Here is a 13388-nt window from a genome sequence, read left to right as displayed (position 1 = left end):
GATTTGGTAACTGGGACGCTCGAGCATGGCCGAAGCTTGCGTCTTTCTTCCGCACAACGAAGCCACATCAGTCATGCATGTGGTAGCGGATTGGCATTATTCATGCGGAATCTGAAAATAACACTTGAATCCCAAAGACTAGCTAGTGTCTGATTTGATCGGGGTGATATCATAATTGCATTTCGCGTGCTAGGTGATGGGATCCGCCGAAAGCTTGAATTTGCTCCTGCAATGGCATTCGGACACTTATATAGGCTTGAAACCCTCCCCTGAGTTCGTCATCCTTCAGCCTTTTCGCAGTGCTCTCTTGCACCTTTCCATATCCGCTGCTATCAGTCCAACGCTCCAATACTCGACCGAGTAACCAGCTTTCTGTGTTCCCTCCTGCACGCCGCAGTTCTTGACTCCAGCTACATTCAAGATGCTCAAGCTTGCCAACACAGGGTTTGCAATCATTGGGTTTGTGCAAGCAATGGCGCTACCCAGCCCAAATACTGCAACCGGCTTACGCAGTTCGCAAGAGTATGAAGGTCATTTCGTGTGCACCGTCGATACTAGTGAAAAAGGACTGCCGCCACCTCCTGGCCTCGATCGATTCGCTGCAAGGTCTCTTCAAAGACCAGAAGAAGATGTACAGAGGCTAGAGATTCAGCCTCTGATTCATAGGGTTGCTGAGCATGTGATCTGGCTACGCTTGTGGCTTCAAATCGGGACAATAACAATTGCCTTGATCTTGACCGGGCAGTGGACTAAGTTCACACATTCGGTGCGAAGACAACTGACGAGGCCGTGGTATATGTACTAGACATGCCACTTCAGTTGGACTTCGCCTTCCGGCAATGGGAGGTTAGCGGTGTTGCGGAGTCCGCGTTTTTGAGATTTCATAGTCTCTCTCAAGCGACCGCTACTGGATCAATGTTGAGGAAGGCCAGATCACCAAATTGCGGCATAGGGAAAGACGCTGGCTTCAGAGGCGAACACAGTGCCAAATTCAGAAGATGTCGCGGGCGGACATCTTACAGCACGAAACTGTGCAGGTAAGCAAAGCGTAGAAAAGGGGCGTAAGAGAAGGAACAGTGAGGATGCAGAGTGGACAAGACAACGCAGAATAGACGAAGATGAATAGAGACACGGATGTGACGTGGCCTCTTTTTTCGGGATTATTCAGGGAGATCTGACGGATGGATATTTGCCCTCGAATCGAAGTTCACCCCCAGTCATGAAAGCAGGTACGACGCCATACGTTCTGACGGTGCTGATGAATACGAAGGCTGGGAACCACTAGAAGACGCTTCTTGCGATGCGATTTTATGGTATGATGAAAGAGACGTACATCGACATTTTGGATTCTGGAACATACAATACGACGCGAGATGAATGGCTCACTCGTGGCGCCACCGCATATTAAGCGACAAAGCAGCTGTCAGACGAGCAGAACGGTTGAACCGCGACATTAACCCTTCTTCAAGGCCGATTCATCGTTTTGAGAAGCGTAATCCAAGGAAGCGAAAACTGACGTACACGTATTCGCGTCCTCTGAACAGATTCGAAGCTCTGGACATATTTGAAGATCTAAGTCTATATTGACTGCTGGACTTGGAGATTGTTGAGATTTTTGAGTGATTTGTTGACGAAAAAGAAGTCAAAGCAGGGAAATTTGGCCTGTGCAAAACCCATGAGAAGCCTGTGCATTGGCTCTTGTTTACAGCCCCACCCGATTCTATGTTAGTCCCATATATATATCAACATAATCACCTACTTTAGCATCATTGGTTCAATTGAAGCTTCAAAAACATCTATAAACGAAGACCATGGCGTGAAAATGCCTCCTACATCTTGTCGAAATTGGTCGGACTCAGCCAGTAGGCAGCAGCCGTCGGTCTCGCTCTCACCATCTGCCCCTCGTCGTTCCTCTCGCACTGTAAGAATAGCTCTCATATTATCTGGGCTGACGGACATCTGCCGAAGAAGCTGAAGGACGGGCTGCAAACAACTTTGAGGGTATCGTGGAACAGAAGAGGATCGCAGAGTGGAAGAGTAGAGTAGAGTAGGTGTTATTGTAGAGTACAAGAGTATCATAGAATAAATAACAACCGCCGCAGCGTAGAGGATTGCTGCAGGATAAAATACTCTAAGGTCAGAGGTCCTATCCATAGAACGGGTGTGTATAATTTCTGGGCTGACATATTATCTGATCTTATACGACTCCTACATGAAAGCTTCTGATTCTTCCAAGTGGTCTCAACAGCGCGGACTTTGATATTACCCCTGCTCCTCTAGCTCATTCGCTAGACGTAAAGCGGCCACACCCTTGTGAGATCCGGATGCCAAGCCTCGGAACATTCCGCTGCCCTGCACTCCATGACCGCATGCCTGTCTCCTGAACCACTGTTTACTTTCCACGTGAGATACCCTTACTTACCCCTCTCAATCTCACATCTTGTCTCCCTACTTACACATAAGACGCTCGCCCTGCCCATCCGCCGGTTTGGTGGCATCTGTATCTCCAACCATGGACATAGCCTACGACCACATCCAAGAGGAAGTCCTCTCCCCTGACCAAATCGCCAATAAGAAATCACAAGACCCCAACCAAAAAGATGGCAACCTGAACACCGAATTAAAGGAGGCATACAAATCCTTTTCATCGAGCCCCTGGGGAGCACGCCTCGGCGGCTTTCTCAGCGATGTCCGGAAGCACGGCGAGACTTATTACGAGGGCGCCCGCCAGGAAGCCACTGCTGCTAGCGGTGAAGCCCTCAAAGGCTTCACGGATCTAAGATCTACCCTCGTTAGTCGGGCACGATCCATGTCGACGGGACAGGATCCACCATCTACACCCCCGGCTGCCAATCAGACGTCCGGTAGAGAGGCGGAGAAAGAGGGAAAGGACGACAAGGAGCGGTCTGAAAGCGAAGCCCTACGAGAATCCGAAAGCGTCATCTCTCGCTTCCGTGCTGAAGCCGCAAAACGGTTGAAGGATCTCGAGAAAGCAGAAGAAGCAGCGGACGCAGCAATCTTCAGATTCGGTGCCAACATCGGCAATTTCCTCCGCGATGCCGTGACCATTGCTCCTCCCACCGAAGAGACCAACAAAGACGGCTCACGGAAAGTCCTCTTCGAAAGTAAAGATCAAGATGGCAAACGGGTCATCCACAGCACGCGGTTCGACGCCCAATTACACGCTATACACTCCTCCTTGGAAAGCTTCACTTCCGATCCTGCGAGCGCGGAGTATGCAAAGTGGAAAGACGATTTCGATGTGGACAAAAAGACAGACGCTATAGCTCAGGATTTGGAGAAGTATGAAGAGCTGAGACGGACAATGGAGAAACTGGTGCCGGAGAAAGTAGAATACAAGGACTTTTGGACGAGATATTACTTCTTGAGGATGGTGGTGGAGACGGAGGAGCAGAGGAGGAAAGACATATTGAAAGGTAAGCCCCACACACACTCTCTCCAACAGGAAACCTGCCGAGCACCGTGCACTGACCTACAACAGGCGCCACCGAATCCACCCACGAAAACATCGGCTGGGACGACGACTCCGACGACGAAGAAGACAAAGCCTCCACCCCTCAACAATCCCAACCTCCCCCAACCGCTTCCGAAGCACCAGAGATCTCCCAACCGCCCTCCTCGACCGACCCCAAAGCAGATGAGCCACAGGAACCGCCCTCGCTCAAGCCCGCCGAACCACGCCGCTCCCAGGACGCTCTGTCCCAACCGGATAGCGACACGAGCTATGATCTCGTGAGCGGTGCGACGAGCAGGGCGCCTGGGAGTCCGAGGGCGGGGGAGAAGAAGGATGACGACGAGGAAGAGGATTGGGAGTGAGGAGGTCATGGGATTAGCTTCTTTTGCTGCTGAGGCTTTGAAATTCAAGGGGGCGCATTGGGCCGGGCGATGAGGTTGCTACTGGGTTGGACGCATGGCGCTGCTTTTGACTTTGCTATCTGTTTAGCTTCCTACGTTCAAAGTTCTTGTATAGAGCAGTGACAGCATTGGGATCGTATGACGTGGCCTTCGCCGTCGAACTCAGCGCCGTTACAACTTGCTATCGATTTTTGACTCTTGGCGAAGCAATAAGAGTGGGTATAATACGCTTAATCCAAACTCGCAGTATCGCTCCTATCAATCCCAGGCCTTATCACCTCTTCCTCTTCCTCTCCCTTCCCTTCGCCCTTCTTCTCTCCAATGCCCCCGATGACACCGGGCCCATGATGCAGCACGCCCTTCGCATCCTCCAACGTGCCTCTCCTCTCTTCGACTGGGCCTACGGCAGTGTTCGCTAGCTCGTTCCCGTTCTCGCCCGCCAGCGGAAGTTTGTTGCGCAAGTCGTAGTGGTCCACGCCATCAGCGTACTCGCCGTGGGCGTCTTCTACCGGTTCTATCGTTCTTTGACGATCGTGGTTCTCCTGTGCGTCAATGAAGACTTCGTCCTGGTTGTCTGGGCTATCCCCAGCTTGTTTGCCCGTCTCGTCCCCCTTGGGCGAGACGACGCCTGCTTGACTGGTGAGAGTGACAGTACTGGCATTGGCGCCCTCAATACCTAGACTACCTTGGTGTCTGCCAAGCTTGAAAGGGAAAGCTTTGCCAGGACCTGCGGAGGGCCGTTCCCCGGGACTGGCAGGGAGAGGGACTGCTATTGCATTCTCGGAATTTCGGTCTGGTGGACTTGAAGTGATGCTGTCACTAACTTGCTTACTCTCTTCGTCTCGGTTGGGGCTGACGACACCTGCTTGACTGGCCAGCGTGATAGTACTGGCATTCACGTCTTGATTACCCAAAGTCCTGCCGAGTTTGAACGGGAAGGCCTTGCCCGGCCCTGCAGAAGGCCGCTCCCCAGGGCTAGCAGGTAGCGGTACTGCTTTCGCATTCTCAGAATTCTCATCCGGTGGACTGGAGAGGAAAATCGGAGGGGCGAGGTGAGCGTGATCGGTTGGATGGCCGTTTGCTTGGCTGTTCAATGCTTGCTCATTTCTTCGGCGATCCAATTCTGCAGCTGGCGTATTCTCGTCAATTCCAGGTTTGGCTATGTAATCAGTTTGACCTGCGTCAGTCACGCCTCGCCGCCGAGACCGCGAACGTGATAGCTTATTTGCTCGGTCAGCACCTACTGGTCTGGCGTTGGCACCGTCGTTCTGGGATATTATCGTGGTGTTGACTTCCTTATCTGCCTTTTTTTCACGTTGAATCTGCGAACTATCAGCACCGTAACACAACACCTCAGAGGAGAGGGAAGAATCCATACAGTATTTTCATCGTGCGAGCTTCCCCACAAGCTCCACATACTCATTCCCCAGCTCTTCTTTTTCTTCTCTTCCTTCGGCATGCTCAGACCTCGCCGTCCAGCTAGTGCTGAAGGCGGAGGCACCTCATCATTACCGAAACCCTGAAAGCCTTTGGCCATTTCTTTCGCTCGCTGCTTTTGTACCTTTCGCTTTTCTCGAGCATACTTTTGGTCCCACTGTTTCTTAGCGTTCAACCATTTCCCGACGGGACCAGGCTTAATCACGCCAACTTCATTTGCCGACATCTGTAGAGCCGGCATCGATGAAGGTGGATCTAAAGGAAAGATGTGACCGTGCCGGTCGACTCTTTGCCGTATCATGTGATCCTTGAAAGCTGGCAAAGCATCGCCAGCTCTGCCCACTTGATCTTTCGCGGCAGTTCCCCCTTGAGGCACGCCATTGTTCATGGTGGTTTTTGTTTGCTTCGATTTATCGAAATCGCTTTCACTTTCGGTGTCTGATCCCACGGAAATGAGGGACACCTCATCGTCATCCATGATCTCAATCTCAGTCTTTTGAGCTCGAGCGAGGACCCAAGCGCCAAATTGAGCAATAGACCGATACATGAATTTTGCTGGTCGTGTGAAACTGAGTGTAGGGGCCACGTGGCAAAGATCGTCCCAGACCTGTAGCTGCACATCTGTAGGCTTCCACTTTGCGATGAGGTCCCTCGCTTCGGGATACTCGTCTAGATATGCATCACCTGGAGGATATTGCGAAGGATGCGCGGCTTTGTGAGCAAGATATATCTGCTCATCTCGTAGTATCTCACCACCGCCCGTGACAACGAGCAATGGAGGTAAGCCACCTAATGATGGTTGTAAAACCGGCGAAACGAGCGGATGCGATATGAGCTGATTAGTAGTGTACATTTGGATTTGGTCCTTTATGTCGACGAAGTTGCCACCGATCATAATTGAGAAATTGTGTCCAGCGCCAGGAATCGTATTACCAGGTCGCTCTCCAGCACCGTCAGTACCGGCTGGATTATCCGCGTTTTCCTTGGGATGTAAGTTCTCTGGGGTGTGATCAACTGAGAAACCCTGCACTGCACTGTTCCTTGCCTCTCGCCTTTCTGCGTTAGTTGACTTTCTAGGCAGTCCTTCGCCTGCCACTTGCTCAACGGCATGCATTGCTATTTGTTCCATATCATCTGTATTGGGTGGTGGCCATGAGGCTGAAGGCCTCTGTAGGAAGCCATGAGTGGGAATGAAATCTAATGAGCCATCGCCTGCGACGCTGGGGAAAGAATGGGTCAGGTCGACCCAAGGTGATATTAGTATTGCTCCTGCTGGAAGAGGCAGGCCTCGATCGCGTAGTATTACAAGTATGCTAGACCCAATTTAGCTGTGGCACGCTCCTAGTATAATCTCACATACCTAACAATCATCCCGCCTCCCGCTGAATCGCCTGCAAGAACGATCTCCGAGGGATCTTGCACAGTCAAAAGGTAGAGGTATGCTGCTAGACAATCGAGAAGACCGCAAGGAAATGGATATTGAGGAGCTAATCGATATCGTGCTGAATCGTGTCAATACTGCCGGTGACTTCCGTTCCGATGATAAGACTCACTATGACTTATCAGTACACTGTTCTTTGAACCATCTTCAGCTGTACACTCACCGCGCAAAGACCCTAGCTTCCAACTTTCGAGCATGACGCTGAAGCTGATACCGATGTTCATCCACGCTCCCAAAGAAGTAGGCACCCCCGTGTACATAGAGCATGACTCGTTTGCCCTTCTCGTCCTTCCTTTTATCGAAATCTCTCCTCATCTCAATCCATTCCGCCCTCAAGACGCTGCCGTCTCTTCGCCATTGCCACCATTTCTCGCCTCCTACCTTGTCAACACCATGGTGCCCCAGTTGTGCTACAACCGCGTCCGCAGCTCCAGATAGGCATTTCTGGGGTATTGTGATTTCGTCGACTTTGACCCAGCGTGGACTGGGAACCCATTGAGACGTAAAACCCTGTACCTCTTCGACTGTATGATGGGAAGCATAGGCAAGGAATTGGCGTATGAGATTCACGCCTTCGTGGTACGAGATGTGGGCAGTGGGCATCTGACGGAGAGGCTTGCGATTGAGGTACTATGGCATTCGTGAGCTACAATCCGTGGAACAGAGCGACAAGCTAGCCATACATGAGAAAAACAAGTCTCGATTACTGTAGGTGCGACTGCAGTGCCGACCGAGATGGTATTGAAGACCATGGCTGTTCAAGGGGTGGCGCGAGTAGGTAATGCAGATATCGAAAACCTACGAGAGAGCATCTAGGAGACGCAGAACAATGAGAACATTAGCACAAGATGCAGTATAAACCAGCGACCACTTTCATATCTGGGTGTCACAACGACTTGAATACTTGATGTGGAGAATCGTACCATTTTGGAGAGATGACGGAGATTTCTCAATCGTCATGTCCAAAATCTTAGATTCCTCGGCTATCTCGGACATGTCGATCTCCCGAGCCATAAGTGTCCACCAGATTTTGTTAATGGACCCATCATCCCCTTCGACAACAGCGTCGTGCATTGACCGCTGAAGACAATATCAGCTCCATCGTCGATCTCAATGTCGAAGCCAATGAGAGAAACCCAGGGAGGTGTTGCGCTTCCTCCATCACCTGGTACATATTGATGTCGTCTCTACACAGTCCAAATTGCTGAAAGAAGACAGAGAAGATCCAGAGCAAGTTCGACCTTTCAATCGCCCTCTCTCTCTCTACATGGCCTGCTCTCACTCTCGCTGTCCAGAACTCATGGGGTGGCCCTGATTCTTCGGAGAAGCGGGACTGGTTTGCAGGAGCAATTTCCGACCTGATATCTACTACACCAGATGCCGACGTTGAATATGTCGAGGAATTTCTGCTTCAGGTCATGAACGATGAATTTGATGTCAACGTTGAAGATGGCAGTGGGGAAGAGATCTCCGCGAAGATCATTGGTTTGAGGAAATTGACTCTGCAAGGGGATTTCGCCATGGTGGATGAGATGTATTCGAAATGGCAGGAGAGGCAGGGCAGGGGTAGTGGTGAGAGGATCAACTTTCACCATTTCTCTAGGGATGACCATGAAGATGAAACCGATTGGGATAGTGATGGTATCGACGAGGACGACGACAACGATGATGTCGAAATGGGAGAAGCACCTGCGCTGGTGAAGACTCCCAAGGAGAAGGTCCAACCTAAGGTCGATGAGGAGGGATTTACAGAGGTGGTAGGCAGGAAGAGGAGATAGCATGGGCCTTCGAGCAAGCATGGGATGCTACACCTCACACATGGGACAGGTGCTCCGGCACCGACCTCATCTCCAGGCAATCTGGAGGTTCTCCTGTCCAAAAAGGGGCGCGCCGCGGAAGATTGGAATGGAGGATCTTGATGAAGAAAGCTTCTGCCTCGTCCTTGCGGGCTTGTCTTGGAATCTTCTGAGAGGTCTTTGGAGCTGCCCAACGAGCCCTTAACGAGGTTCACGATGTATTTGCTATGGAGCTTGGGTTTCTGAGAGATGGCATTCTCACTTTTCCAAGCTCAGTAGAGCCTCGAAAAGTCGATTTAGAAAACGGCAGCTTTCGCCTATCATGGTCAACCTCAGATAGCATGAGCATGCACTCAGAGCACCCATGTACTATCTGAATGTCTGCAAGATTAAAGAACGATTAAGTACTCTGATAAAGACCAGATCCTGTTGGATTGCTGCATTCGTAGTTAGGGTTTCGCTCTCTCAGGTTACTCCGAAGCCGTGGCTAGGAACAACTTCTCTCCATCTCCGTTCAACGGCGTCTAAGCTGTAGAGCTCAAACCAGTAGAAGCATCATTCAAATCCAGTCTTTTCTGTAGACGAGGAGCATAAGTTTCTTGAGTATCAGCACAAGTATGAGCGCTCGCCAGAGCTCTAGCCAACTGCCAATGGCGCTAGCCTTAAAATTCTTATTACCGTCCACACCTTGCTTTTTGCACAACACACCTACATCATTCTCGACTTCTTTTCCATCTATTCTGCTCTCAAAAGCACCATCGTTTGAGAACTTATCGACGAGAGCATTTCAAGATGGATCCGAAGCCATCCTACCCAGACCCCGAGGCAGCTCATGGAGGAATGCATCCATTTTCCTATGCAGCCCAACCTCAGATGCCTCCAGCCGAGCACGCGCACGCGCACATGCAGCAAGCTCCAGCAGCAAACATGCGAGGACCTGTCGGTGACGGACAAGAGTATGGGCAGATAAACCACAACGGACAAATATTCACACAAAATGGACAGAATTCAAGAGAAGCTCAGTCCGCCACGCCACAGCAGCTTGCACAACGAGGCCTTGACGCAGACCAGAGCCAAGGGCGGAGCAATGTGGATTCTTCTGCAAGAAAGAGAGCAAAGGTTACGAGAGCGTGCGATGAATGTAGAAGAAAGAAGGTATCTTGTTCCCAGCTTGCTGGAGCGCTCTTTCCAGATTCACGGGCTCGTTACCAACCTCTTTAGATACGATGCGATGCCGAGTCGGAGACACCCGGTATACAGTGCAGTGCCTGCAAACGAGCAGACCAGGTGTGCGATTTCAGAAGAGCGCCACAAAAGCGTGGTCCAAGCAAAGGGTAAGTCGATACCAAGAAAACGGGGGCCTATGACATACTCATTCTCTTGTAGGTACATCAAGGAATTAGCAGAGCGTGTAAATAGGTTGGAAAATTCTGGGGCTACTCCTCCGGATATGCAGTATGCCCCGGTCATTCACGATCCATCCGGTCCAGGGAGCGCTTATTCTCCGCCGCTTGAATATAATAGACACAGAAATCATGGTATGATGATGGGGCAACAAAACTTCGAGCAAGATCATCAAGAGCTTCTAGAGTTCTCGCCAGGACATCGCGGCACTAATACCGACGCGGCTGCAAATGGACTTCAAGTGCCTAGAGTCTTGCACCCTACATCCCTCGTCCATCAACAAACACGAGACACGTTGAACAACATGGCACCTGATCCATCGGTTTACGAGTAAGTTGGAATTCTGTAAGGCTTGAATCCCACTCTAACTCTTCTATAGTTACGGCAAGCTCATCCAACCCTTCTTTCCTGTGCTTGCACGCCAGGAAGGCCGGGTGCATCACGAACTCGAGAAAGTACCTTCTACTGTTCGTACAGCCCTGCTCCATGCACGCGATCTAGCAGTCACCTGTTGTACTTCTGCTCTCAAGCCTGAGGCTTTGTTAGCCCGAGTCACATCAGAACTCGCAGCCTTGAAAGCAGAGGGACCCCAAGCCCGAACGTGCGATGCCAATTTCGCATACCTTCAAGCTTTGTTCTTCATGGCCATCGTCACCGAGAATAGTGGTCCCGTGCACAGTCGTAACACGTCCTGGATTGCCGAAGCGGTCAGCATCGCAACATACTTGAATCTGCACCAATCCCACGCCTTCGAAATGGGGGGCACAGAGGATGAAGATTCTAGCCCAAAGGTAGCTCGGCGCGTTTGGCTGAGCCTGATTGTGCTTGACCGCTTTCATGCCAGTAGTACAGCCAGCCCATTGCTGGTTGCCGAAGATAGTGCACGTCTGGTTGCGTCCGATGAGGATATTTTGGGACCCGACGCCTACCACCTAGTCCGTAAGTGAAAAACAGCCACATGATGGTCTTCACCCTACAATTAGATGATAACGGACTGCAGGTATCTCGCTCGCGCTGGGCCATGTATCCCATGCTATCCTCTACCAGTACCCCGAGCGCAATCGTTCCCATCCGCGCGAGCTTCTCCTTGATCACTTGATGAAAGGAGAGATTGACCGCTTGGGTGAAGGTCTGTACCAAACATTCCGTCAGGCGCCACACTTATACCTAGCTTTCGCCCACCTTAAGCTCCTCTCCCTCAGACTTCCTGGATTTCCCGATTCGATAACGACGGAACTCTTGGATCTCGCTTACACAATTGTCGATCAGCTAAGCTCGCCCATTGGCGGTGTGCGACCGTTGACTCATCATTTCGCTGGGCTCGCTGCCATCACGCTGGCAGAGAACATGGGCAATGAGCAATCTGTGGCCACTTTGCAAAAGCTTCGCGCCGTTCTCGACACTGGCTACGTTCGAGAAGACATCGAATCTAGCAAATCTAGGCCTCACAAGACGGTCTGGAATGCGCCTATCAGCTCGTTCATCAGCAAGAAGCTCGGAGATAGTGCCCCTCAAGCGTCCAATGACAGCATGACTTCTCGTGGTGGATTGCAGCACCTTGCGGACGCTGCGGTGGGCAATGGTTCCAACGGAGAGGCTACAGATTGGACTGCGGTGGGTGCCAAGGGGTTTCTGAACGAATTTGAGTAGTTTCTTCGGGGACTGCTACGAGTTCATCTCTTCACTCACATTATGATACGAACTCGTCAGATCGATAATTGCAAGGGAAGCACAAATTCAATTCGGCTAGCATCAAAACTTGTTCTATTACTTTAGTTAGGAAAGCTACAACAATCATGCATTGCTCCATTCGACTCCGTGTTCGCCACCATCAATTCGTGTATTGCTACAGATCTAGCCATGATTGCAGCACAAACACATCATCTTTTGCTCCGTTCCGTATCATGATGTTACGTAGCGCTATGCACATCTAGCCCCTGCCTTCCGCACAAATGCTCCAATTTATATTGCAAAATTTCATTTCCTCGGTCACCCATTCCAGTATGCCCATGCCATCTGATCAAAACCCATATGTCAACCCTAGAGGCGAGAAGATCCGTAGACCCCCGGTCTGCCGTCGTCATATTGAACATCTATCCTTCGAGACTTTTGGAGGTAGGTTACGGTCGCGAGCGGTGATGCAGAGGGTATGGATACCACGATCGGAGTCCCGTCAGGGCCTTGCTCAACTTTGTAGGGAGCCTGTGCGCTGGGTGAATGGTCTCGGGAGCACGAGGCGACGGACCATCTGATGTAAGGACGAAAGAATTCGGGGACGGAGACTGAATTGCACCGCCGCTGTATGAGATTATGGTCACAGCTGCGGCGACCGCTTCCCGGACTGATGACCTGACAGGGAAACGCGCTGAGAGGCTCGGAGGAGCATCAGCGCCTTTGACTTGTCAGATCGCCGAATAGGAGACGGGAAGTTCACTGGCTTCATTTCTGGCCTTGTGATGCTGCAGTTCCGCTGCGTGGCCACCACGGGGTGAGCGAGAGAGGGGGGGGGTGCTGTGGCGGTACAGGAGGTGGGATAGAGGATCGGTCGCTCGCTGCCAGGGATGGCATACTCGTACGGGTATCTTTGGATGTGCGGTACCGAGCGGAGAATTAGTAGATGTCGTTGGGAGATAGAGTCGGAAGGTGCTTCCTGCGGGGTCTTCCTTGCTAGCCATATGTAGTATAGCTTGCTTGGCTACTAGATCCCTGAAGCTCCTTCGGATTTGACATTTTCTTTGATAGACGCAGATCCCTGCGTTCATCATTTCTCTTGGCATGCGGCCGAGAGGCCTCTAATCCATTTGCCACGAGGCCGAAAGATGCCGAAACATGATTTCTCCGCATTATACAATTAATCGATTAACATCAAGTGAAACCTCGCGCTTGAATAGAGTTGCTGATGGTGCTCTTGGACCCTGGACCCTGGACCCTGGACCCTGTTGATGCCCATACATATTCAATGACGAATGCACCTCCTGCATGCGGTTTAGATTCAAGCCTTGGAAGACAAATGCTGACACAAAGAACGGGAAGGAGATAAAAGTGACGAACCTACCTTATCTCCAGATTGCGTGCGAGGGTGGAGTAGAGTAGAGTACTTCATGAAACTTCTTGCTTACTGATCGTGCCGTTGACACTCTATAAAATGGCTTGATCCTGCTCTTCTTTCATCTCTTGACTACGTTGTGGGCACAATTCTTCCGCTTTGAGGACCCTTTCCTCCGTACTGCAATACCTGCTCTATCTCTCTGAGCTGAGCTTTTATACGAAGTGGTAGACCTCCGAGGGTCCTCTGCTTCCTGGCAAAATATTCACTATGATGTTGTGAACACGCAAAGACGCCCCAGTGCTTCTGAATTCCCCGTCCCAATCTTCATCACAAAGAAAGAATATTCGCCAGCCCCCACTCATGATGGGCGAATCCAAATTGGCTT

The 13388-nt window shown here is 51.0% G+C and overlaps 4 protein-coding genes across 4 annotated transcripts; 3 read left to right on the top strand and 1 right to left on the bottom strand.

Annotated features, from left to right (window-relative positions):
- Window positions 1–2512: 2512 nt before the first annotated feature.
- HO133_007643 (uncharacterized protein) lies at window positions 2513–3837 on the top strand (the record flags this gene model as incomplete). Its single annotated transcript, XM_037298513.1, has 2 exons — window positions 2513–3437; window positions 3503–3837. The coding sequence occupies 2 exons, from the start codon at window positions 2513–2515 to the stop codon at window positions 3835–3837; spliced, it is 1260 nt and encodes a 419-aa protein (XP_037155849.1).
- Window positions 3838–4106: 269 nt separating this feature from the next.
- HO133_007642 (uncharacterized protein) lies at window positions 4107–7680 on the bottom strand (the record flags this gene model as incomplete). Its single annotated transcript, XM_037298512.1, has 6 exons — window positions 4107–5198; window positions 5255–6626; window positions 6674–6815; window positions 6867–6883; window positions 6942–7384; window positions 7678–7680. The coding sequence occupies 6 exons, from the start codon at window positions 7678–7680 to the stop codon at window positions 4107–4109; spliced, it is 3069 nt and encodes a 1022-aa protein (XP_037155848.1).
- A 199-nt stretch (window positions 7681–7879) lies between these two features.
- Window positions 7880–8532, top strand: HO133_007641 (uncharacterized protein; the record flags this gene model as incomplete). The annotated part of the gene is made up of 2 exons (XM_037298511.1): window positions 7880–7922; window positions 7973–8532. The coding sequence occupies 2 exons, from the start codon at window positions 7880–7882 to the stop codon at window positions 8530–8532; spliced, it is 603 nt and encodes a 200-aa protein (XP_037155847.1).
- Window positions 8533–9342: 810 nt separating this feature from the next.
- On the top strand, window positions 9343–11604 carry HO133_007640 (uncharacterized protein; the record flags this gene model as incomplete). Its single annotated transcript, XM_037298510.1, has 5 exons — window positions 9343–9705; window positions 9772–9884; window positions 9937–10284; window positions 10334–10893; window positions 10955–11604. 5 exons carry the CDS (start codon window positions 9343–9345, stop codon window positions 11602–11604), a joined length of 2034 nt encoding a protein of 677 aa, XP_037155846.1.
- Between the last annotated feature and the right edge of the window lie 1784 nt (window positions 11605–13388).

Source organism: Letharia lupina (assembly GCF_014066315.1).
Source record: "Letharia lupina isolate WasteWater1 chromosome Unknown contig_4, whole genome shotgun sequence".
In the NCBI taxonomy this organism is placed as follows: Eukaryota; Fungi; Ascomycota; class Lecanoromycetes; order Lecanorales; family Parmeliaceae; genus Letharia; species Letharia lupina.
The sequence above is the reverse complement of the archived record's forward strand: the minus strand, read 5'-3'. Positions and strand labels throughout refer to the sequence as shown.